General features: G+C 50.0%; 1 protein-coding gene across 9 annotated transcripts in view; it reads left to right on the top strand.

Annotated features, from left to right (window-relative positions):
- RARA (retinoic acid receptor alpha) overlaps window positions 1-24,856 on the top strand; it is a 162,726-nt gene that overhangs the window by 123,547 nt on the left and 14,323 nt on the right. For all 9 annotated transcript variants that reach the window (XR_013226965.1, XM_077313706.1, XM_077313707.1 and 6 more), the window contains one exon: window positions 22,531-22,679. Coding sequence is in view for 8 of the 9 variants with exons in the window: in XM_077313706.1 (XP_077169821.1) it covers window positions 22,531-22,679 (149 nt within the window). In the remaining variant the exon portion in view is untranslated. The remainder of the gene's footprint in view (window positions 1-22,530; window positions 22,680-24,856) is intronic.

Below are 24,856 nucleotides of genomic sequence, written 5' to 3'. Positions count from 1 at the left end.
AAAGTGGCATATAAGAACCAATTTTTCTTCTTCTTCCATAATATCAGGGCTCTCTCAGCCTCCCCTCCCTCACAGGGTGTCTGTTGTGGAGAGAGGAAAGGGAAGGAGATTGTAAGCCGCTCTCCTTTGGGTAGAGAAAAGCGGCATATAAAACCCAACACTTCTTCCTCTTCAATATTATAATGCTATAACTCTCACCTTCCTTTCTCTTGCTAAATCTGTGCTCTGACATTGAAGGCGACAGACAATCTGGTTCCAAAAGCGGGCATCTGCACCAACCAAAGTGTGTTTCTCTCCCGATCCTCGATCGCTGTTTAACGCTCCTCCATCCCTGCATGTTGTGCCAGGGGCGGAGGGAGGGAACGCGCAGATGCAGCGGCATCTCTAGCCAAATTCACGACCCTGGCGGACAAACTGACATTTGTTTCAAACTTCTGAGTCGAGCCAAACATTACAGGCCGGCCGGGGTGGTTTGCCAGCCTCAGTTTCTTAGGGCATGTCGGGCCCCGCAGGAGGTTTTTGTGAAGACGTGTATTGAGAAATGCTCCCCCATTGTAGAGCGCATAGTGAAACACATGGGCGCAATAGGATTTAGGTTCGCTTTTTTTCATGGCGTGCCGCAGGTTTTCTCAGCCACGCCACACTGCTGCCGTCCAAGCTTACAAAAATGGAAAAGTGAGCATTGTTCCGTTTCGGGGGTGTTTTCTTAAAAACCGGGTCTAGCAGAATGTTGACCGGCAACCTCCACCCCCACCCCCCCCGCTTCCAAAAGGCCCGTACCATTTCATTAAGAGGAAATTAAAAGCCCTGTTTGGGGAGGAACCCAGTATCAACTTGTGCCTCTTTAGGTTTGCTGGGGAGGGAAAGTGGCTTTTTCAGATGTCGAATGGCTCTCCGTGGAGGCATGGGTGAGAGAGAGAGGAGGTCGTTCCCCCAAATTGATGAGATTAATACGCTTGCCGTTGTCTGCCTGGTCTCTCAAGCCCTCCGCCTCCTGCCACGCAGCTATGCCTTTGGCTCAGCTGGAAGGAAGTGTGGCTGGGCGACTGATTTGAAATTTAGCACGAAAGGTGCTGATGGGCGCCCCATTGCCTGTTATCTGTGGCTTGTCATCCAGCAGCCCTGGAAGGCTCACCCAGCATCCTTGGGAGCCCTGAGTTGTAGGGGGGGGGTGGTCTTTTTAGACAATGTGATATCCAGCGTGCGGATGCCAACCTCCAGGTCAGGCTATCTCAAGCAGGGTTTCCTGCAACCTTGGCGTTTCATGATGGACCTGGACGGGTTTCCCGAATGGGTGGGCGCTATTCAATTTTTAATATATATTTTATAAATTCGTTAAACATTCATCGGGTGATAAGACCCCATATGGCAGGGCTGGCCAAACTGTGCCTCTCCAGACGACCATGGACTACAATTCCCAGGAGCCCCTGCCAGCAGACCTTTCCAAACAGAATTATAGAATCATAGAGTTGGAAGGGGCCATCCAGGCCGGCTGTTCCAACCCCCTGCTCAGTGCAGGATTATAGAATCATAGACCCATAGAGTTGGAAGGGGCCCTACAGGCCAACCTCCTGCTCCATGCAGCCTCCGCCTCAAGCATCCAGGAGAAGGATCTGTCCAGCCGCTGCTTGAAGACCACCAGGGAGGGGGAGCTCCCCACCTCCTGAGGCAGCCCCTTCCACTGCTGAATAGAGTACCTGCCCAACAGGGTCCCAACCTTCTGCTCTTCTCCAAAAGCTTGTGTCACTCACAGTCATGGAAGTCACATCTCTCTCGCTCAGCTCCGAAGTGATGCTGTGAGTGATGCTGAATCAGAATTCCATCTCTGACCTCAGGCCATTTCTCAGGCTTGCTGTGAAAATCTAAGACAGGGTAAGCCAGCGTGTGCCTTCCTAAGCAGTTCGTTGGAGGATGGGCGCGTTTAAATCATCAAACCAAATAAATGCCAAATTCGTCGCACGGGCTAAGTGCTGCAAGCATCGGAACGGAGAATATTGAGGGTACGTGGGACTTTTCTGACGGCTGTTCACATTGAAAGGGAAAAACCCGCAAATGGAATAGGTTTCTTAGACCTCTTCTGGAAATATTCCACTGCGGACTTGTCCCATCATAACCAGAGAATGAGGAGCTGGGGCCACAGCTTGAAGCTAGAAGATTGGGACTTGCCTCCCAGATGCATTTGTGGAAATGCATTTTGCTCTTAAGCTGGAGCCATCCCCCAGCATTGGCAACCTGTCCAGGCTGAGGCACTTAATGACTGGGGAAGGCACTGGCAAACCAGGGGTATTGCCAAGAAAACGCCAGAGGGCATCACCCCAAGGGTCAGACATGACCCAGTGCTTGCACAGGGGATACCTTTACCTTTAAATTGGGGGGAGTGTGGGTTGCTAAATTCCCAGAGATTTTGGAGAAGAGCCTGGGAAGGGCAGATGTGGCCACCTGAGCATCTTCTGGACACGCCCGATGGCCCATCTGGAAGGTAACACTCAGCTAGGGTGGCCAGTCCCCAGGTGGAGCCTGGAAATTGCTTGGAATTACAACGGGTTTCCAAACGATGGAGAGTCCAGAGACCTTTCGGTCCCTCCCCTGCTTCTGCTATCGGCTGTTTGCTGAAGAGAGCGCTCTGTTTCTCTCCAGCCGGCGCAGGAATTTGAAGCACGCTGGGGCCCTTTGCCGCTGCGATCTTATCTTCAGGAAGCCGCACGCAGTCCCTGCCTCCCAGCCACGCCCTGAAATGGGGCTGACAGCAGGGAGGGAAGACAGACCTGAGTTCTGCTTCCCTCCTGTCTCTCCCCCTTGCAAAAACGAAGGCCGTGGTTCAAATCTGCTTTGATGTGCTTTCCTCTCGTTTGGGGCTGGATTTTCTGGGAAGGGAGTAACAGAGTGCTAACCCAGGGGTAGTCAAACTGAAGCCCTCCAGATGTCCATGGATTACAATTCCCATGAGCCCCTGCCAGCGAATGCTGGCAGGGGCTCATGGGAATTGTAGTCCATGGACATCTGGAGGGCCGCAGTTTGACTACCCCTGATCTAACCAGAAGCCAGGAGCTTTGACCATTACTTCTTAAGTATCAGCTCACCTGTTGTAGAGGGGGGATCTGAGAGTGCTGTTGGTCAGAATGGCAGGAAGAGCAAATAACGCTTTCATTCCTTTTTAAAGTATTGTCTACTTGTTCATTGGTACTGCGATTTGTCTCCCCCAAGGGGACCCAAACTTGGAATCTCGTAGCTCCCGCCTCAATTTTATCCTCTCAACAACAACCCAGTGAGGTTATTAGGTAAGAGCAGTAGGGCTGAGGTCACCCAGCGAGCTCTGATTAGAGAGTGGGGATTCGAACCTGGGTTCCTGAGACCCTAGTCCCACCCTCCAGCTGGCTGCTCTATGCATTGTATGCATATACCGCCAACAAAGGTAAAATAAAAATGAGTTTCGGGAAGAATTTGATGCTCGGACTTCTAGAGTGTCTGTGAAGATGAGGGGAGAACAATGTTGGACACTATTTTGTGTGTGGGGAGGGGGGGCGGGACATGGGGCCTAAGTAAATAAATATGAGTGGAGCTGAACTGGTTCTCAGGCTCAGCTTAATAACCAGAATTTCGCTCTGCCTAATAACCAGAACTGTTTCCTCTCTTTCTTATGGAGATCTCAAGAGTCCTTTTATTCTAGTCGGAAGGTGGGAGGGATGTTGTAAAGGATAGAAAGTTACAACGTTTCCGGAAACTGAATTCTGCAAGAGGAAGGGTTGAGGGTCTTCTGGGTTAGAGCAGAATAAAGACCCAGGAAGTTCCCCTAAGTCTGTCCTGGGTTTCATTCTAGTAGGACAGTGTTTCAGGATGATAACCGAGACAGGGTTCTTGAACGGAATGTTGTATGCTATTCAAAATGGAGATGCTCTTAAGAACCAGATCTCCCCATTGCACACTTTGGTCTTTTGTGTTGGAGTAGGTTGGTCCCTAGCTGTTTTTCTTTGGCAAATAAAAGTGACCTCTGGGTGACCAGATCAACATGGGTCGTCTGTCTGTAGCAGCAGAAAAGACCAAGAGTCCAATGGCATCTTAAAAACAAACAAAAATTTGGTGTTTTCGTGAGTCAGTGCTCACTTCTTCTGCTGGGTACTCACAAAAGCTCATACCCTGCCATAACTTTTGTTTGTTTTGAAGGTGCCACTGGACTCTTGCTCTTTTCAGGTTGAAAAGTGGGAGGAAGATTCCCCCCCCCCTCCAGGTGCATATTTGTATGAGAAAGCAGCTGGGGCTTGAGAAAAAACGGATGGACTTAAGTTATAACTCTGAGTTCCTGCATAGAAACTTGGGAGCCCAAGCCATGATCTCCTTCCTTTTTGTGCGATATACAAACAACACAGTTAGAACCAGTTCTAATCCCTGAAATCTTTAACTGGGACACTTGATGCAAGAACAGAGCATGTGCAAAATGCATTTGCCTATGGTCAGCTGCAGCTGTTTCTCCGAAAGCTGGGATTTTGAGTTCAGGATTTCCGAGACAGACCCCCGGGCACCGCTTCTGCTGTAGAACCGTGGCCCCCGCCGTCAAAGCCGAGCGCCTGCCTCATCAGATTCCCTTTCTGTGATCTCCCTTTTTTGTCTTTCATTCACCTTGTAGGCGCGGAGGCAAAGGCCTTAATCATACTTTCTAGGAGCTTAATAAATAACCATGAGAATGAATATTAATAAGCAGTCTGTCTGTGTACTCTCTGGCCTGCTTCCAAAGCCTTCCTGCTGTGAATGGGCAAAAAAAAAAAAAAAAAATCAGAGACAACCTGGATGAGGTCAGGCGCGCAGGTAACGCTGACCCATCTGGGAAGCGCTGAGGCCTAGCTCGGGCAAGGTTCTGTTTATTCAGTGGCATCCTGCTGGCTCAGAGATGGATTTTTTTTTTCCACGAGGGAAGTGCTCCCGAGCCTCCTCCTCCCCCTGTGGGGATGTCTGGGGTGTGTCTGGCTGGTTTTCCTGTGCATGGCGCTCAAGGGAAGCAAGGCCACGTTGATTCCAGGCAGTGGACTGAGGCAGCTGCTGCTGCCCTTGGGCGGGAGGGAGAAGGGTCCCCTTGGATGCGGCAGCAACATCTGGTTCCCAGCCGGACTTCTGCTTCCATGCTGTGGTGGTGGTGGTCGTGGTGGTGGTGGTGGGAGGGGGGTATCACAGGGTTCAAAGGCAGAATGCTTCAGGGGTAGTCAAACTGCGGCCCTCCAGATGTCCATGGACTACAATTCCCATGAGCCCCTGCCAGCATTCGCTCATGGGAATTGTAGTCCATGGACATCTGGAGGGCCGCAGTTTGACTACCCCTGGCTTAGATCTTCCAGCTCCAACGGCACATAGAAATACTCAGTTTGTAGTCTAGACTGCGGTAACTGGAATGTGTCTTCTCTCCTCCGGTGTTTGTAACCTCCATGGTTGATGGTGACATCTGCTGTACTTCCAGGAAAGGGACGAGGAAAAAAGTTGCGATCTGCTGCCGAACGTGTTGACTACAAGGCTAATTCTCGTTGCGGCGTGCGGTGGTGACCTTGCGTGTGCCGCTTCTCGACAGCAGGGCCTTTGAGGCAGCAGTGACCCAGTCAGGGCCCAGTGGTAGAGCATCTGGTTTGCAGACAGGAGGTTTCGGGTTCAGCCCCTGACATCGCCAGTAAAACAGGAGCAAGGAGGAGGGGATGCGAAAGATCTCTCCCCTGGAAGGCTGCCGTCTGTCTCAGCACACGTGTTTGTTGTTCCTCTCCTTTAGTAGAGAAAGGGAAACTGAGGCTTGGGAGCAAGGAGTTGACCGAGGCCGCGGAATGACCCTGCGTCAAGGAACGGCTGGAATCTGGTTTAGATCCCCCTTGCTGAATCTGGAATTGTTTAGATCCCCATTGCAAGAAACACCATTGAATTCATAAGCATGCACTGGAAATTAGGTGGTCACTCTTGGAGCGATGGGGAAGCAGTCAAAGTATATTTTGGAGCACTTAATCCTTGTTGCATAGGGTTTGCCAGCTGTGGCTTGAGAAATACCTGGAGATTTTTTTTTTGGGGGGGGGTGGAGTCTTAGCAGAGCAGGGTTTGAGAAGGGGGGGGACTTCAGTGGGGTCTAATGTCACAGAGTTGACCTTCCAAAGTGGGCATTCTCTCCAGAGGAACTGATCTATATCAACTGAAGAGCAATTGTAATCTCAGAAAACCTCCAGCCACTGCTTGGAGGTTGGCAACCTGAGCATTGAATGAGCTTGAGTGTAGGGACAAATTACTCATGAGAAGTTATTTAAAGGCTACACTCGTTTACAGAGAGCATGAAAATCTCTTGGCCTGTATTCTGACAACTGAAGGCGCCATGAGTTGGGTTTGATTCCCCGCTCTTCCACACGCAGCCATCTGGGTAACCTTGGGCTACTCACAGTTCTGTTAAACCTGTTCTCACAGAGCAGTTCTGTCAGGGCTCTCTCAGCCCCACCTACCTCATAGAGTGTTGTGGGGAGAAGGTAAACCACTTTGAGATTCCTTCGGGCAATGAAAAGCGGGGTATAAAGACTAATTCTTTTTTTTTGTTTCCACTGTCCCCTCTGACCTACTCTGAAGTAATGTTACTGGGTCACAAATCCACACGAAGGCATATTTATTTAGAAAACTTCTCCTCTGCTTTTCCAGATCTGCTGCAGGTGACTTACAGCAGTGAAAGCCAAACAGATAGTCAAAACAATGCAAAAACTCACTGCAATAAAAACATATAAACAAACCAATTCAAGTCAATAAGAAATGTCAATAACAGCAATCCAGGGTGTAAAAGCATATAAAACAGAGAAGCCTAAATGGATATAGCCATGAAAGTAAAGACACTGCAATGAAGACCTGAGGAATTAGTATTTTTACCTTGTTTGCCCCATATCTACAGCCCCATGACTTGAATGCTATTCCACCATGTGGGTCCCCCATCCTGAGCAATGGTCTTTCTGGTCACCGGAAGGGAAGGTGAAACAGTGGAATTCTGGGAAATCAGATTTCTGTGCATAGATGGTACAATAAAAGCTGTGATTGTGTTTATCCTTACAACAGTCTTGTAAGGTAGCTCTCTGGTATTTACAGGCATGGGATACAGACCGACAGGGTGGCCTTGGTGGTGCCAGAGTAGGTCAATGTTGAATCCAGATTTTCCCAGAGTCAAGTTTACCTGCATTTAATTCTGCTCCTAACAGCGTATTTGGATATCAAGCGAAAACCTTTATCATACTAGGGATGATGAACTTCTCAGCTGTGTTATCAACCCGCTCATTAAAAGCGTACGGAATGTGGGCAGAATTAACCACATTTAAACAAAGACAAGATTGACTGTTATATACATTTGCAGTAAGTCTCCAAGCGGGTTACAATCCCTTTCCATTCTCCTCTCTCCACAACGACCCTGTAAGGTCGGGGAGGCCAAGAGAGCTCTGAGACTACCATGACCGGCTCAGGGTCACTCTGGCGGCATGTGGAGGAAGAGCAGGGAATTGAACCCGGTTCTCCAAATTAGAAGCTGCTGTTCCTCACCACGACCCCAAGTTGTTGGTGCAAATGGACTTCTGCTCTTGACATCTGCTCCGATGCAGCAGGGCCGCCATCTTAGATTGCCATGGTTTCAGGCTGTGTATAATTCCAGATAAAAGACTGTCTCGGTAATGGGGCTTGTTCATTCTGGTCCAAATTCCATAGTGCACAGTGTTTAGCTTGCAAGCGATAGACATCTGGCAAATCTCTTTTTCCTTGTATTTTGGGGGCGGGGAGGCATCTTGACTTCCTTCTTCTTCTTCTTCCGTAAGCCATCGCGTGCCAGCGAGTTGTGCCCCAGACGCTTTATTCCCTTCCCTTTCCCCCCTTTTGACGTATGAGTCGGGGGAAAAAGGAAAACGGCCATTCCTCTCCCGCCTCCTTCCCGTGACATCCCTGCACGCATCAAAACCTTGTCAAATCTGTATTTTGCCAGTGCTTGCTCTCCGCCAGGGAAGTTCTTAAATTATATAAAGAGGCGATAAATTATTGACACCTCTCCCTCCGTCACTTTAATGGATCTGCTTGCTCAAATGGGAGAGGTTATTTATTCAGTGTACCGGCCTGGGGAATGGGGGGGAGGGGGGAGGGATCGGGTGGGAGGAGAAGCTGAAGGGTGTTCAAAGGAAGTGTTGTATTCTCGGCTTTACCGAGCATCGGAAATGACTCTTGCGCTCTCCCGAGAAACACAGTGCTGGGCCTTGCTTCAAGAAGCAGCATGTAGGATGACTCCAGGGGTATCCCTGGCTGATTTGGGAAGGTGGGTTTGCACAGGGCCTTGGGAAGACGTTTACTAGCGTCAGGCATGCTTCCCGGTCTATGATGGCCAATTTCTCTCTCTGAAAATCCCTAGTAAGGGTCTAAACAAAGAATCCAAGGGGGTCTCAGGTAGCATTTGTTGGAAGAGTTGGACAAAGCTGGCGTTTTCGGTCATGAACGGCACTAGGATCGGGAGGCAGGCTGGGCAAAGTTTTTGGACCTTAGCAGGTTGCATAGTAAATATGAAGGCCGGGTAATCGTGAGCGGCGGTATATAAATATAAAGAAATATTTAGTTGTACACAGTTTGCGCTTTCCCACTCCAAAGGGCAGGACTGTGTATTCTCACGAGGTTGAAAGCCTTTGTGCACCAAGGTGATGAACAGGTGAAAGTGACTTACACTGAAGTAGACCATTGGCCAATATTGTCTGCTTAGACTGGCCTTGGCTCTCCAAGAGGTCTTTCACATTCTTTACTGCCTGGTCTTTTAAATGGAGGTACTGGGGATTGAACCTGGAACCTTCTGCATGCAAAAATGAATGCGCTGCCCCTGAGCTTCAGCCCCTCCCCTAGTGTGGGTGAGGGGCTCTTGTGGGAAGAGAGGGATGTATCATCCCTCTTGTCCCCACCAATTCTCCATTGCAAATTATGTCTGTTCTAGTCTCCAAGTACGACTTGGGTGGAAAACGGCTAACGGGCAGGGGAAGTTTTCAAAGCAGAGGAAATGGCAGAAGGAGAGAAACCTTCTGTCTCTTGAGTGGTATAAAATGCCGTCAACTCACAGATGACGCATGGCAATCTTGTAGAGGCTCTCCAGATGTCCATGGACTACAATGACCATGAGCCCCTGCCAGCTCTCCAGATGCCCGTGGACTACAATGCCCATGAGCCCCTGCCAGCAGACCTTTCCAAACAGCTTTGCCTTGTCGGAACAAGCGACTCATTTGATGCAGCTGCTGTTGGACCATGCATTCTTGGTGGACCCATTTTCCGTCAGAAGTCATTGAAGGGGTGAAGATGCCAGTATTCAACAGGTGGCACGTTGCATGATCACAGCTTTCAGGAAGAAAAGCACTGTGTTTTCTACCCTTTTGGAAAGCTATAAAGGGGGGGGGATTGTTTGGAGTCATACCCATTAAACCCAACTCTGTTGACCCATCCTCCGATCCCTGCCCCTTTCACCCCTGCACATTTCTGCTTCTTTCATTCTTTGACAAGCTGGAAACCAAACACCCCTGAGGAGAATGTGTGTTGACTTGCTTTGTCAAACAAAGGTGTGCTCTGTAAACTCAAAGGTAAAAGCGTTATTTGAGGCCTACCAGGAACCTTTGAGTAGGGATGTCAAGGGGTGCGGGGTGGGAAAGGAAAATAGCCTTCTCCTTTGGTGGTTTCAGTTTGACCCTTCTTCTTTCAGGGTCAGACCCTGCGTTCTCCAAGCAGGGAAAGCAGAGATTGGGGGTGGGTGAAGGGCATTTGGATGAGGTCTGATCTGGAAGGTAGTGTTTCAGATCCCTGAATCTTAAGTTCAGGAGCTCAAGAATCATAGACGAATAGAATCAAAGAATTGGAAGGGGCCATCCAGGCCATCTAGTCCAACCCCCTGCTCAATGCAGGATCTGTCTGAAGTTGGATCTGGCAAGGGACAACCATCTTTCAACATATTCAGTTCATGGGGATACTTGGTGGGAGTCTCAGAACTATTTATTTCTGTGTAATTTTAAAAATTACCCTTCTTCTCCCTTGCACTTGGGCATCTTCTGTCTTTGTAGCTCCACCTCCTAAGGCAGCCATTTTTTGTGTGCTCCGCCTCCTGCGGCAACCATTTTGGAGCTCTGTCTACCACCCCATGTCAGAATTCCAAAGGTGTCCACAGTTTCAAAGTTTTGGGGACCTGTACTACACACCAGTTGTAGACTTCCTTGTCCATGTTACACGTGGGGTGTGGCCACCTGTTGTCCCATCCTACTTGCAAGGCTGTTCAGTGGATGGTTTTTGCTTTATCAGGCCCCAATATAAGAGCACATTTAATTATTAGGCTGACCATCATACCTGCTTGAAACCTGACTGTTATCCCTAGACATCAAATCAAAAGGTCTGCATCTGAAAGAGGTTCAGGTGTTAGCAATTGCATTAGGTTTCACATCTCTATGGGGTTTACTGCTCCATTGTGTGCCTAATAACCACCTATTTTGCCCTTCTGAAGGCTTCACCTGACTCATCTCTGCCTTGAGGTTAGGATGGAATTTCCCCCAAGATCCGATCGACTGGAAATTTTGCTTGCCACTGTAAGGAAGGTGGTTTGACTCATTCACTTGAGTAGTCCGGAGCTTTCTGCTCTGCAGGCACCCTCAGGTTTATTCCACCACAAGGTTTAGTCCTGTGGGGATGACCTGGTAGGAGTTTTGATGTGGGTGAGGTTTTAAATCCATGCTGGTTTTCTTAATTCACCCAAAGGGGCTTGGCATAGATACCTCAAACTGAGTAGCCTTCCCACAATCTGGTGGTTGCTTTTTTTCAATGTTGACTGAGCAAACCTTCTCAAACAAGGAACTCCGAAAGACACATGGGTTGAAGACCCACATCTGCCAAGGATCCATGTGTGGCATTAAGAAAACCCCCTTCCAGGACCAGTTGAAAGGGAGACCGCACCCAATAAATATTATTATTATTATTATGGCATTAAGGAAACCCCCTTCCAGGACCAGTTGAAAGGGAGACCGCACCCAATAAATATTATTATTATTATTATTATGGCATTAAGGAAACCCCCTTCCAGGACCAGTTGAAAGGGAGACCGCACCCAATAAATATTATTATTATTATTATTATTATTATTATGAAGAAAAAGAAGAAGAAGAAGAAGAGTAGTAGTAGTAGTAGTAGTAGTAGTAGTAGTAGTAGTAGTAGTAGTAGTAGGACGGAGATTGGGACTGAGATGGGCAGCCATGAAGGAACTAGAAAAGTTCCTTCAGTGTCACTGGAGACCAAGATCAATCATGACCATGCATGGTTGTGAAAGGTGGACAGTAACGAATGCTGACAAGAAGAATGTCAATTCATTTGCTATGCCGAGGACAGGAGTCACTGGAAAAGACAAGAATTCTAAGGAAAGTTTAAGGCAGCAGGAGGAGAGGGGAATACCCAACACAAGATGGAGAAACTCAGTGAAGGAAGTCACGGCCATCAGCTTGCAAGACCGGACCAAGATGATAACCAAAGGATGTTTTGGAGGAGGTTGAGTCATGTGTTGGAAGCAGCTTGATGGCACTTTCCATGCTCACACACACATGCAAAGAGGTATTTGACTGAAGAGGCAACTCTTTGAGTGGACTGCCTGCATGTTTGATCCATGCGCAGGGCAGAAGTTGTCTCCATCCTACTGGAGGTGGTGTCAGCTGACCACACCTCCCTGCCACACCCCCTGGAAGTGACATCACCACTCACCTTAACAGGCAGGCTCACGGAGGACTCAAGGCGGAGAGACGGGAGGTGGTTTAAGGCGGGAGTAGGCATGCAGGCTCCACCCCCTCCCTGGTGCAGAAACCACAAGATAACTCATGCTCAGAGGTGTGGGGGTGGTGGAGCAATGAAAGCAGCTGGTTCCGAATCTTGTGGACAAGTCCATTAAGTCAGGACAGGAAAGGTCATAGACCCCCTCTGGAAGTCCTGGGAACCCCCCGGGTGTCCACGGACCCCTGGTTGGGAATCCTTGCTCTACGTGACTCAGGTGGGGCCAGCTAGAAAGATTAGAGACATGCTAAGCAAAGATTCCCATCGTGGATCTTGTGCTGAGGAGAAGGGAGGAAGCAGGCATCATCCATACCCTCATAAGATCCCCCTCCTGTACCTTCCAAGCCTCCCAAACCATAGACTGCATCGAGCCAGTGTTATGTCAAATGTAATCTTGTTTTGCTACAAAAGCCTTGGGCGACTCTTCCCTCCAAAGGCACGTGAAAGGAAAGTGCAATGCTTTGCACAGATTTCTCCACTGCGTGTGTTTTAGTATTCTGGGCCTGTGCGCAGCAGTAAATCATAGCTTGCGTGGGATCTTCTTTTGTGCATGTGTGCGTTGGAGGCCGCGCGACAGACGGCTGCGGGCGGTGCTAACGTGCGTTTAGGGCAAGCCCGTGGCAGACCTGTTATCTCTGTCTGGGGGAGATAAATAGGCCCTGTTCAGATCCTCCCCTGGGCACTCCCTTGAGTGTCTCTGCTGGGATCCCTGCTCTCCTTGGACTTGTCTGTTGTCAAGTGTCCAGCCCCGCTGGGGCTGCTTCCGTGCCGTGCAAGAAGCCCGCACCTTCTGCCGGCTCCCCCTGTTAATGCCTCCCTTCTCCTCTTCCAGCTCTGCAGATTAACTCCCATTTCTCTCATCACGGGTTTAGCTCCGAGTCGGGCAAGTTCACGGCCCTTTCCCTGTGGGCCTTGGGTGGTGCTCCTGAGCGGTAGGGAGGCCGGGAAATAATTTTCCCTCCTCCTCTCATAACTGAAGAGCCTTCCTCAAGAAACCCCTGAAACCCGCTGAGAAACCCCTGAAACATTCTTCAAGCTTTGAGAAACCCCAGAAGAGGTGCGATCGTGCAGACTATGTCTGGGGAGCATTGCTGTGGACATGTCCACCTGAGGCCCCTTCCTTCCCACCCCCTCCAGGCCCATTGTTGGCTATTTTGGCAGGGGGTGGGTGGGTTTAAATCAGGGGTAGTCAAACTGCGGCCCTCCAGATGTCCGTGGACTACAATTCCCAGGAGCCCCTGCCAGCATTCGCTGGCTGGGGCTCCTGGGAATTGTAGTCCACGGACATCTGGAGGGCCGCAGTTTGACTACCCCTGATTTAAATGACCAGGTATGGTCCTATCACTGGATAAATGTTGGCTGTTTTTCAGAAGTAGCTTCGAAGAGTGCACAGTTAACTTAGAGAATTCACTTATTCATGGTAGTACCAACCCTGGGTTGAGGAATTTCCGGAGTTTTGGGGGAGTGGAATGGAAGGAAGGGGAAGGACCTCAGTGTGGGATATCAGGCCACAAGTCCATTGTTTTGGGTTTTGAGCGGGGTCCGGAAAGGTGGCTTGTCACTCGTTGACCTATCTGAGCCCCCTCCTCTCCCTCAGCATCTCATTGGGAACAGACGAGAAGGCGGAAGGAAGAACCCGACAGAACAGAGGGCGAAAAACACAAGCCACAAAACACAACAGGAGTAGAGTGGCACCCTAAAGGCTACGGCTGCTTATTGCAACGTAAGCGGGGATAATTTGGGGGTTTTTGTTAGCCTTAGGCTTCCCCTGGGCTCCTGCGTTATTTCGAAAGGACTGGGGAAATGTAACATTGCAAACCTTCCCATTCACTCTACAGGGAGTTTTCTTAAACTGTAGTGTCTGCTCTGAACAGTTCTTTGTTCCCTTACAGCAAGGGCAACCGAGAGGGGGCACTCGGGCGTGACATCAGCACAACATCTAAGCGGCAAAAAATTTCAAAAGTACCACTGAACGTCAGCCTGTTTGTGCGCGAGTACGATTTAAAAAAAAAGAAATCTTGCCCTTCCTCTAAGGAGCTCATGGCCGGGGACTTCCCTCTCTGTTTCTGATCTCTGCGGGGAGGCCCAGCTGGGAGGCTACAAGCAGCTGAAGATCACTCGGTGAACTCCCTGGCAGTAGGGAGGCTTGTGCCCCTCCGTGACAGAGCCCTAGCGCGAAGTTTTAACCACGGCGGTCCCAGGGCGGTATGGAATTCCATTTGTGCTCTGGAAGGAAATCCTCCGCTCTTATTGTCAAAGCTCGTGAGGTTAGGATTTCGTGAGTCAGCGTTTTGTAAAGGCTCAGATGTCCTTTTCTTCAGAGCTGTTTCAGGAGGGGCAGGCGGGATGCTAGATGGGCGTGGCTGAAGGGGGGGGGGTGAGGCGAGGCAGGGCTCCAGATCCTAAGGACAGAAGTGAAGGTGTGTTGGGTCAGGCCACTGGCCCATCCAGTCAAGCACTCTGTGCCACACGGTGGCCAAAGCAACATCTGCAAGAGTTTTCTTCTACTTGCTCTCCTCCCTCTAATATACCCTGAACCTACCCAAGGGGAAATTGCAATACCGGTGACTCCGTGCCCTCCAGCAGGGTGTAGTGGTTAAGACTGGCAGCTTCCAATCTGGTGGGCCGGTTTTGATTCCCCGCTCCTCCACATGCAGCCAGCTGGACTCCTCACGGCCCTCCTTGTGCTGCCCTCACAGAGCGGTCTCTCTCAGAGCTCCCTCAGCCCCACCGCCCTCACAAGGGGTCTGCTGTGGGGAGCGGAAGGGAAGGCCCCATTTGAACAGTGAAAATTGGGGTATAAAAACCAACTCTCCTTCTGCACTGTGGAAAAGTTTCTGTCCTTGCAGGGTGGGCGGGGGAATTGTCCTAGTGGGACACATGGTCTCCCCCCCTCTCCAATTCTGCTAATTAAGGACTGTATATCAGGGGGGAAAACCGCAGGGAAGTGATGGCCCTTTTCCCTTCCTGGTCTTTAGAGATTCCATCAGCACTGACCTCCCCCCTCCCCCCCCATGCTCTTTTGCAGTTTTCCCCCCAAAGAATACGACCTCTGTTTGTTGCTTTGGGGGTGGGAGGTGGGCACCCTGGGCTCAGTCCCAGAGAGGGCACGTCGGGGAGCAGTTAATTTGCGCCTCTGCTGGCATAATTGGGTGACCCGACAGCCGTCCCACTGGCACGGGGAACAAGTCACTCCTTGTTCTGATCCCTGGCTTTCTCCTTTGTCTTTGCTCCGGGCGGGTGGGAGCTGGGAACAATGCACTGTGAACTGTGCGTCTCCTGTTTTGATGTCTGGGCTGGCATGCAAGGTTATTAGAATGGCTCTTATTCCCCCACCCACCCACCCCAGTCCCCGCCTGCCCTGTTTCGTAAGGATATGGTTCTGGGCCTCGGGGAACCCAGTCCTAAAAAGGTAGGCTGAATACGTTGCAAAAGAGGTTCTGCAGAAGCCGGAAATCCACTGACTCATCTACTGAAAGGGTAGATGAGTAGGCGGATCTTTGGTTGGGACCGTCTCCTTGGGAAGAAATAATTTGGAGGAACGAACCTCTCTCTCTCTCGCTCTCTTGCTCTCTCTCTGGTCTTCCAGTTTGAGCCAGTTTGGTGTAGTGGTTAGGAGTGCGGACTTCTAATCTGGCATGCCAGGTTCGATTGTGCGCTCCCCCACATGCAACCAGCTGGGTGACCTTGGGCTCGCCATGGCACTGATAAAGCTGTTCTGACTGGGCAGTGATATCAGGGCTCTCAGCCTCACCCACCCCACAGGGCGTCTGTTGTGGGGAGAGGAATGGGAAGGTGACTGTAAGCCACTTTGAGCCTCCTTCGGGTAGGGAAAAGTGGCATATAAGAACCAACTCTTCTTCTTCTTCTTCTTCTTCTTCTTCTTCTTCTTCTTCTTCTTCTTCTTCTTCTTCTTCTTCTTCTTCCTCCTCCTCCTCCTCCTCCTCCTCCTCCTCCTCCTCCTCCTCCATGGGGCCTGCAGGTGATTAAAATGGGGAATGTTTTGCTGTAAAGCGCATAACCCCCCTCCCTCAAAACATTAAGCTAGACTTTCTCAACTTTTTTACCATTGGGAAACCCCTGGGATATTTCTTCAGGCTTCGAGAAACCCCAGAAGTGGTGCGATCCTACAGAATATGGGAAGCAGAGCTGTGGACATGCCCACCTGGGGCCCTCCCCTTTCTGCCCCCTCCAGACCCGTCATTGGCCGTTGGTGGGGCATCCACATGACCATATGTCCATTAAGTACCTGGCTCATTTATACCTTCACCAGAAATAAGTAGTAAAGCTTTCCCAGTGTTCTGTTAGGGCAGTGCTTTTCAACCTGGGCGGGGAGGGCGCCATCCACACAACAGCCTTGTGGGGTAGATCGAGATTGAGTGTTCATTTGTCTGGAGCAGTGGAAAAGAGTGAGATCGGCATGGTGGGACAAGAGGCAGAACTGAACTAAGAAACCCTGCTTATATACAATCATAAACAATGGATCTTCATGCCATTGGTCAGTTTCGGTTTAATTTCTGTGAAAGAACACTTGCATAATTTTACGGTTGGGGGTCACCACAACATGAGGAACTGTATTAAAGGGTCGCGGCATTAGGAAGGTTGAGAACCACTGTGTTAGAGCAAGGGAGCTGCATATGGTAATGCAAAAAAAAAAAAAAACTTAAAAAGCAGCATTCCCATTATATGCAGAACTAGTATGGCAGAGAAAGTGATATAACCTAGAATTTCTCCCATTAGGCTACTTTTCTCCTTGCAGGGAATTAATTGCACGCACATGCATGCACAGAGATAAAATTATCACCCTTTAACTCTGAATATCTGAAATGGCTCTTATGAGATTTTTTTGGGGGGAGAGGAGATCACTTCTAGCCTGGTCTCTTAGTTTTACCTGTTAACCTGAACGAAGAGATCTTTGCCAGACTTGAGAATCTACTCCAAGGATCCTCGGTACCGCCATGCGTAGGAAGGGCTTTATGGTCATATACTGTTTTGATGATATAACTTGAATATGACTTGAACCAGTATGTAGCTGTAGAACCACCATACAGTTCTGAGCTTCTGTAGCAGAACATGCCAAAAATATTAGAAAATAGTGTTTCCAGACAGCTGTAGGATGTCTCCCACTGATCACTGGTCCCCCACCAGTTCCCTGTGCATTGGAAGTTGGGGATAAAGGCCATGTTGGAAGCAGTTCCCTTCCTCATTTACGCACAGGTTCTAGATTACCAGCCACATAATGCCAGAGGATACACTGATGATTACAGCAATAAACAGCTTTAAAAAGGGATTAGATAAATTCATGGAATATGGCCCCTTCCAACTCTATGATTCTATGATTCATGGAAGAGAGGTCTGTCAATGGCTACTAGCCATGGTGATCGAGGGGAGACTCCACATTCAGAGGCACTAATCCTGTGAATCCCAGTGCTAGGAACCCCTTGGCTTCTATGCCCTGTTGTTGGCCCTCCACTGGAATTGGTTGGCCCCTGTGTGAGGCGGGATGCTGGACTAGATGGACCACTGGCCTGATCCAGCAGGGCTTGTCTGATGTTCTTAATGGGGCCTGGAATTCTCCTGGGATTGTACGTGCTCCCCCAGGCTGCAGTTCCCTGGAGGAATTGACAACTTTGGAGAACTTGCTTCCACAATATCACATACCTGAGAGCCAGCTCGGTGTGGACTTCTAATCTGGCATGCCGGGTTTGATTCCCCGCTCCCCCACATGCAGCCAGCTGGGTGACCTTGGGCTGGCCACAGCACTGAGAAAGCTGTTCTGACCGAGCAGAAATATCAGGGCTCTCTCAGCCTCACCCACCCCACAGGGTGTCTGTTGTGGGGAGAGGAAAGGGAAGGCCTTTTGAGACGCCATTAGGTAGAGAAAAGCGGCATATAAGAACCAACTCTTCTTCATCTTCTTCCTCCCCTTCCCCAGGCAGCATCCCCCAAATCTCCAGGGATTCCCGGGGTCGGAACCGGTGGGCACAACTCCTTCCAGCCTCAGGGCCCACGCTGCCCTTCCCAACGTTCAGGAACAGAGTCTCGTTCTGGCCGCACAGCACAGCTTTGCTTGCGTAGCCGTGCGCCTCTGTGTCTCCCTCATAGTTGGCTGTGGGCCACACCAGTGTACGGGGGGGGGGGAGAGGCAGAGGCCGGGGGGGGAGGAATCTTCCTAGCGGGGCCTGGCATTTGGGGGCCGTCGTGAGATTTGGCACGAGCTGCAAATCTGCGCAAAGTCCTTGGGGTTCACTCCCCAGCTGGGAGCCTCTTCCTGAGCAGGAGGGACCACGGAACGAAAGCCCTTTCATGTCTAATCTCCTGGCATGCGCCGGGCCTTTTGTTTGGCGGGGCTTCATCCTGGCTCCTTTCCCGGCAAGTTTTGTGTATGTGTGTGTGTGTAGCTTTTTTTTAATGCCGAAGAAGAATGGGGGTTGGGGGGGGGGAGCTAATCTAACCCAGCCTTGGGGGACTGGCCGGGAGATCTTTCCCATCTGAGAGGCTGTTCACCCCGTGCGAGGCCAGGCCTTTTAATATCCTGTCTGACTGGTTCGCTCCGGACTCTGCCTCGAAGAAAAACATCGGCAGACATCCTACAGGAAAGGGGCCGTGGGTGTGCAGCCGAGAGCCCGAACCTTTCTGCGCCCGGGGGAGCAGGAAACACAACACACGTGTATATGTATTTTTGGTCCGTTATACGGCGCACACAGTTACCTACGTGGCCCCAGTTTTGTTGTTTTTTAATCAACCAGCGTCCTCGGACCCGCTTCTTTATTAAGTTAGAGGGAGATCTCAAATCTTCTCTCTGCCCGGCCTTTATTTCAGTATTTTTCCAAGCCCAAGTGTAACTCGGGTTGCGAGGTGTCTCCCCCCCCCCCCCCAGCCACTGGTAGAGGATGGGGCAGATAGGATTGCTGGACCCAGGTTGGGAAACTCCTCGAATTTGGCATGGAATCTGGGGAGCATAGGAATCTCAGCAGGGGTGCAAGGCCATAGAATCCATATTCCAAAGCATCCTTTTTACTAGGGGAAATATTCTCTGTAGTCTGGAGCTGAAATTCCGGGGGATTCCCAGGGGGAGGCTGGCATCATAGCTGTGACTCTCCCATGGGCTGCAAGCCCCTGTGGGGAGGCTATTTGTGTGTGTGTGTGTGAGAGAGAGAGGCAGAGTTTTGAATAGACTTGCTGCTTGTGTGCATGTGTTGATAGCCAAAGGGCCACACTTCCTGGTTGGCTTTGCCCTCCAGCTGAGAGGGGAGTTGAGATGGGAAGGGGAAGTTGTTTGGGGTGGAGAGGATTGGCTTTTGGGTGCACCAGAGCGTTTCCGTGCCATAAACCTTCTGTCCTTGCTGCAGCTCCTAAGAAAAAGTTAAAAATTGCCATCAGAACAATGAATCACATCATTTTCAGGGGAAACCAAGAAGTAACCCCCTCCTAGTCCTCTCTAGGAATTGCCAGAAACTCTGTGGTTTTACCGTAGAGTTTCCAGAGATTCCTAGAGAGGTGTGACATCATTTTCAGGATTTCCTCCTAAGTGACTTCACACTGGTGCTCCCAGTGCCCCCTGAGTCCTTGCCAGCTGTCAGGCCATGCCTGGTAACTTTCCCATCAGCTTTCTTTTAAGTACCTTTCCATTCTGTCTTCAGAGGCCCTGGTGGTAACTATTCTGCCTCGTCTCTTTCAATACAACCTCTACCGCAAATGAACAGTCCCCATGACCCATAAGTTTACCGTGACAAAGTAGGAGAAGAGACCCATCTCTTATGGGGTTTTTAACCCCAAATATGAGTCTGAGATTAAAACAACAAAGTAACTATGAAGAAACCACACGAATTAATACCAAATTTGTCCTTAACAACGGTCCTGACGTTTGCAACCTGTAAACCTGTTTGCAACCTGCAAAAATTTAGGGACATTTTCTATTATTTCTGTATTGGAATTATCCACAAAAAAAAAGGAAAAGTTAGCGGTAAGTGAGTCATACGATGACTAGTTTCTTTCTGGCTTGGTTGCATTGTTGACCAAGGGCAGAATTGGGCTATGATTCTTCTTCCTACTTGGCAGGCATATCTAAAACTGAGTTCCCCAAGGTACGTTCTCTTACCCTCAAGGTAGTTGGGCCATCTAGGTCTGGGGTAGTCAAACTGCGGCCCTCCAGATATCCATGGACTCCAATTCCCATGAGCCCCTGCCAGCATTTGGAGTTTGACTACCCCTGACCTAGGTTGTCCTCTCAAGTGGTGAGTAGGGCGGGGCTATGGGTCAGGGCTCCAGCAACTGATTTGCATGCAGAAGATCCCAGATTTGATAACCAGCTCTTTCCATTAAAAATATCAGGTAGGAGGCAATGTAGTAGAGATTGGGGATCCCGGAGGACTTCTGCCTGTCAGGGTAGACCAGGCTGAGCTTGGTAGACCCGTAGCCAGACCCAGCATAAGGCAGCTTCATGGTCTATCACCCATTAAAGACAAGGGTGTGCTAGAGTGCATGGGCTACGGGGAGGGGCTGTGGCTCAGCGGTCCGGCATTATCTTGTCATGCAGAAGGTAGCAGGTTCAATCCCGGCCGTCTCCAGTTAAAGAATTTGGCACTGCGTGACCCGAAAGACCCCCGAGAGAGCTGCAGCCGGTTTGAATAGCCGACTCTGACCTTGACAGGCTGCGGATTTCAGTATGGCTGCTTCACGTGCATTTCTGTGCAGACCCCGGTGGGGAGTTAGCGCTTGGCAAAAGGTCGTCTTTGCCCCGGGTTGTAAATAAGAGGGTGAACGCAGAAGATTGGGGACGCTCTTGAAAATACGACCTGGGAGTCCCCCGGCCCGCTGTATTTCACGTGGAACAGGTGGCTTCTTTCCGGAGCAATGCTGGCATAATTTTGACTTGCTGCTCCTGCTTGGAGGGAGATTTAAGGTACTTTGTACATGTTCGGGGGCCCTCTCGGGATGAGTCCAGCATGCTTAAAAAATTAAGTCCTGTCTCTGCCTCATCCATCCATCCATCCTTCCCCACCCACCCAACCATGCCAACTCTCTTCCTTCCTGAGCCCAGGCGTGCCGCTACGCCCACCTCTATCCCCCTCCTTCCCTCCCTTAGTTCCTGTTTCCCTGCTCGTTGATCCGCAATGCCAGCATGCAGCACTCCTGGGATGGGTTATGTCTGCCTCAATCCCGCATCTTATTTCTCTGGCCTGAAAACGTCAGCTCACATCTTGGCAGCGGTGCCATCCCACCCTTGCTGAGAAAACAGTCCGGGCGGCTTCCAGTGTCTGTCGCCCTTTGGGGCTTACCAGCTGGGGGTTATTCTGCCCTTTCAAGCTGTTCTCTTATCTCCCCCCCTCTGCCTCCGCCACCAGGTGTGGAGGGTGTCAGATTTCAAGGCATTCTGGCGGCCGAGTCTGTCTGGCCAAAGTACGGGGTGCCGAAAAGCGTTGCCCCCGGGAGCTGAGGCTGGGACGTCTCGTTTTCAGCCTGTGCCACTGAAACCATGGGATGGCATTCCCAAGGAGCCAGCCTGGCACGTACGTTAGGGTCTGTGCTGGATAAGAATAACCCTCCCCCACATTTCAGCTCCAGGCAATAAGCCTTAAATTGGATGCCGCGAATTAATGCTCTTAAGGAACGGCAGCCGTTTTATATGCTTCCAAATGTCCTGTCCCGCCTGAGTGTTCTTCCGCGGAGAATTTAGAAGGATTAAAAATAATAATAGTCAGATAAAGTCGGCAAGGTGGGATAAGTCCCTCGGGCGGGCATGGGAGCGGTCCGAGACTTCACACCCAGCTTTGAAAGCGGAACATTACCGTAATTCACCATCCCTTGCCCACTTCCGGAGAAGACTAGGGACTGGTTCACGAGTCTGATGTCAAATGAGGATTTTGTACGTGTATGATTTTAGTTTCAAACGCTGTGGGCATGAGTTTCGGATCTTCTCAGGGGCAGTTCCTATTCAGGAGGCTCGGCATCCAGGGGTCGGTAGTCAAACAGGGGTGCCGGTCTCCGGGTGGGAGGTGGAGATCTCCTGGAATTAGAGCTCATCTCCAGGCAACAGAGGAAGTGGCACCTCTGGAAGTTTGACTGTATGGCATTCTATCCCATTGAAGCTCCTCCCCTCTCCAAGCCCCGCCCTTCCCCGACTCCGCCTCCCCAAAGCTCACCGTCTTCTCCAACCCAAGGTTGGCAGTGTTGTAGTTAGCTATGTGAATGCGTGGATGAATCGAGCCCCCAAAAGGGCATCATGAATGTGACGTGTTCAGTCGTATTATTATTATTATTATTATTATTATTATTATTATTATTAAGAATTTATTTTCCGCCACTCTCAGCAGAGCTGGCTCATGGTGGCTTATAAGATAAAAATAAAAACCCTGCTAAAATTTCAACAATTAACAGAGATACAGATTCCAATAACAAGCGCGGTGACAAACCAACCCCCTACCTACCGCTGATGGGGACTAGGGGAGAACTGCTGGCCACCGCTGTTAGTGTGGTGGAATACCTTCTTTTGGGGGGCCCACAGGTCTTCTCTCCACACTGGCCTCAACCATAGACCCGGTGGAAGAGCTCCATCTTACAGGCCCTGCGAAAGGCTGCAAGCTCCCGCAGGGCCCGTAGCTCCTCCGGGATCTCATTCCACCAGGTAGGGGAATAGACTCTTCCTGTGGGCCTCCAGCCAGGCTTGAAGCCTCTCCCTTTGACAGATCTAATTCTTCGAAAGCAACTTGTTAACAAAGAACATTTTCTCTCTCTCCACAGCGATTGAAACACAGAGTACCAGCTCAGAGGAGATTGTACCCAGCCCCCCGTCGCCACCCCCCCTGCCCCGAATCTACAAACCCTGTTTCGTGTGCCAGGATAAGTCGTCCGGCTACCACTATGGGGTCAGTGCCTGCGAAGGATGCAAGGTGAGCAACAGGCGTTGTGAGGGGGGGAGGGGCGCACGGGGGAGACCTCTGTTGGAGGGAAGGTCGGGGCAATATTCATTTGTCATGCTCTACCAAAGACTTTCTCTCATCCAGGGTTTCATGAAAACCTGGGTTATTTTGATGGGCCTGGAAGGGGTTCCCAAATGGCTGGGAGCTAATTAATTTTTAATACATTTTAAAAATGTGCTCAGCTATCGGGTGATAAGACCATACACGTTCATGTTGACTTGCCCCTTTCCCCAAATGGCCAATGATGGGCCTGGGGGGGTGGGAGTGGGAAGGGTAGGGGCTTTCGGTGGGCATGTCCACAAGTCTGCCTTCTAACCATATTCTGCATGATCACGCCATTTCTGGGGTCCCTCAGGGCCTGAAGAAAGTTTCAGGGGTTCCACAACGGTAAAAGAGTTGAGAAAGGCTGGTCTAACTAGAAATGTTCTTTAGCTCTCTGTCCCCCAAGACCCGATCATAGAGTAGCCTTTCTCAGCCTTTCGACCTTGGAGAAACGCCAGGTTTGAGGAACCTCAACCCCCCCACATTTTTCTTATTAATGGCTTCTAGTCTACTTTTGTGGAAATAGCATCTTGTCTCCTGAAAGCAATCCGTGTATTCCTCTGCCGTGGAACGGACTGTCTTTCCGTTCGCGAGCAGGCAATGTGAACCAGGCAGATCAGGTTGGCAGAGATCACCCTGAGCAGCGTTGTGTGCCTTAGAAGACCCTACCAGCAAATCTGCTTCCGTTACTCATTAACACGAGGCCCTTTGTGCTCTCATTTGCATGGAAGAAAGGGCTTTCTCTTTCCCTGCAGGAAGTCCCTTAATCCCATTAGGGGGGCTCTGGGATGTTGTCCTCCTTCTCCTCTGCCAGGGCCAACTTGAACAAGGCCGAGGTTCTGCTTCTCTCTGTCCCAGCAGTTCTTCTTCTTCTGCAGTGGCAATCTTCTTCTTTTTTAAGCATAAATTGCTGCTTCCATTTTCTCATCTTCCAGTGAGGAAAATGTGTCACAAGGAATGAGACCCTAATTTCACATCCCTCAAGACTTAGATTTGCTCAAAGGAATGTCTTGAGCGATGCAACTTGCCCGTCTTTTTTGCAAGTCAAGTATGGAGTCCTTAGGCTGTATAGAAATCCCGCCCCCATTATGAGGCCCAGAGGTCCATGAAAGGCTCTTAGCCCCAAGGTCTAGATGGAACACTCTGGGGCAGAGATGCTCTGTCTCCTTGGTAGTTGGGGGCAAGAGTTGGGAGGGCTTCTGGAGTTTTGGTCCTGTTGGTGGGCCTTCTGATGTCCCCTGGGTTTTGGCCACTGTGTGACACAGAGTGTTGGACTGGATGGGCCATTGGCCTGATCCAACAGGGATTCTCTTATGTTCTTATATCTAGGGCAGTGATGGTATGTATTCTTGGTACTTGGAGGGCCACAGTAGGAGTGCTTCTGGAATTCTGGCCCCACTGGTGGACTTCCTGATGGCCCCTGGGTTTTGACCACTGTACGATACAGAGTGCTGGACTGGATGGGCCATTGGCCTGATCCAACATGGCTTCTCTTATGTTGTTACATCTGGAGCAGTGATGCTATATTTACTGTTAATAAGATTAATTTGTATATATGGCCACGGAGCATTACAAAATAGCAATAGAAACAATGCTTTTACAAGGTATATCTGATAAAAAAGGCACTATATAAAACCATCCAACATTATAAGCAGCATAGAAAAAATAATAAAATTAAGTATTTGCAGTTTTCCTCGCTAACAGGGCATAAAATGGCATTTTATATGTCAAGTAGTCATTAGAATCAGACAAGAGATAGATTATCTTCCCAGAAACCTGATCCAACATGGCTTCTCTTATGTTCTTAGGTCCCAAAGGGCAAGTGAAGTAACACAGAGAGGGACTTTCAAGATGTCAAAAGCGCTATACAAACACAAAATTATTTTTCTCAGCTTCTCATCCTTCGGTGATCATGGAGGGGGCCGAGCCAAGCCAAAATGCACATCCCTAAGCTCTTTTCTACCCTTCTGCTACCTGATTCTTTCCACTAGACATGGCAAGGAGTGAACCTGGGTCTCACAGCATGCAAGATAGTTCTTGTGTTGTGGCATTTCAGATGCCAGTGAGAGAAATCAAACCAAACCCACCCCTTTTTCTTTCCCCCC

Source organism: Paroedura picta, chromosome 16 (assembly GCF_049243985.1).
Source record: "Paroedura picta isolate Pp20150507F chromosome 16, Ppicta_v3.0, whole genome shotgun sequence".
Classification (NCBI taxonomy): domain Eukaryota; kingdom Metazoa; phylum Chordata; class Lepidosauria; order Squamata; family Gekkonidae; genus Paroedura; species Paroedura picta.
Note: the sequence above shows the minus strand (reverse complement) of the source record. Positions and strands in the feature narration are given on the sequence as shown.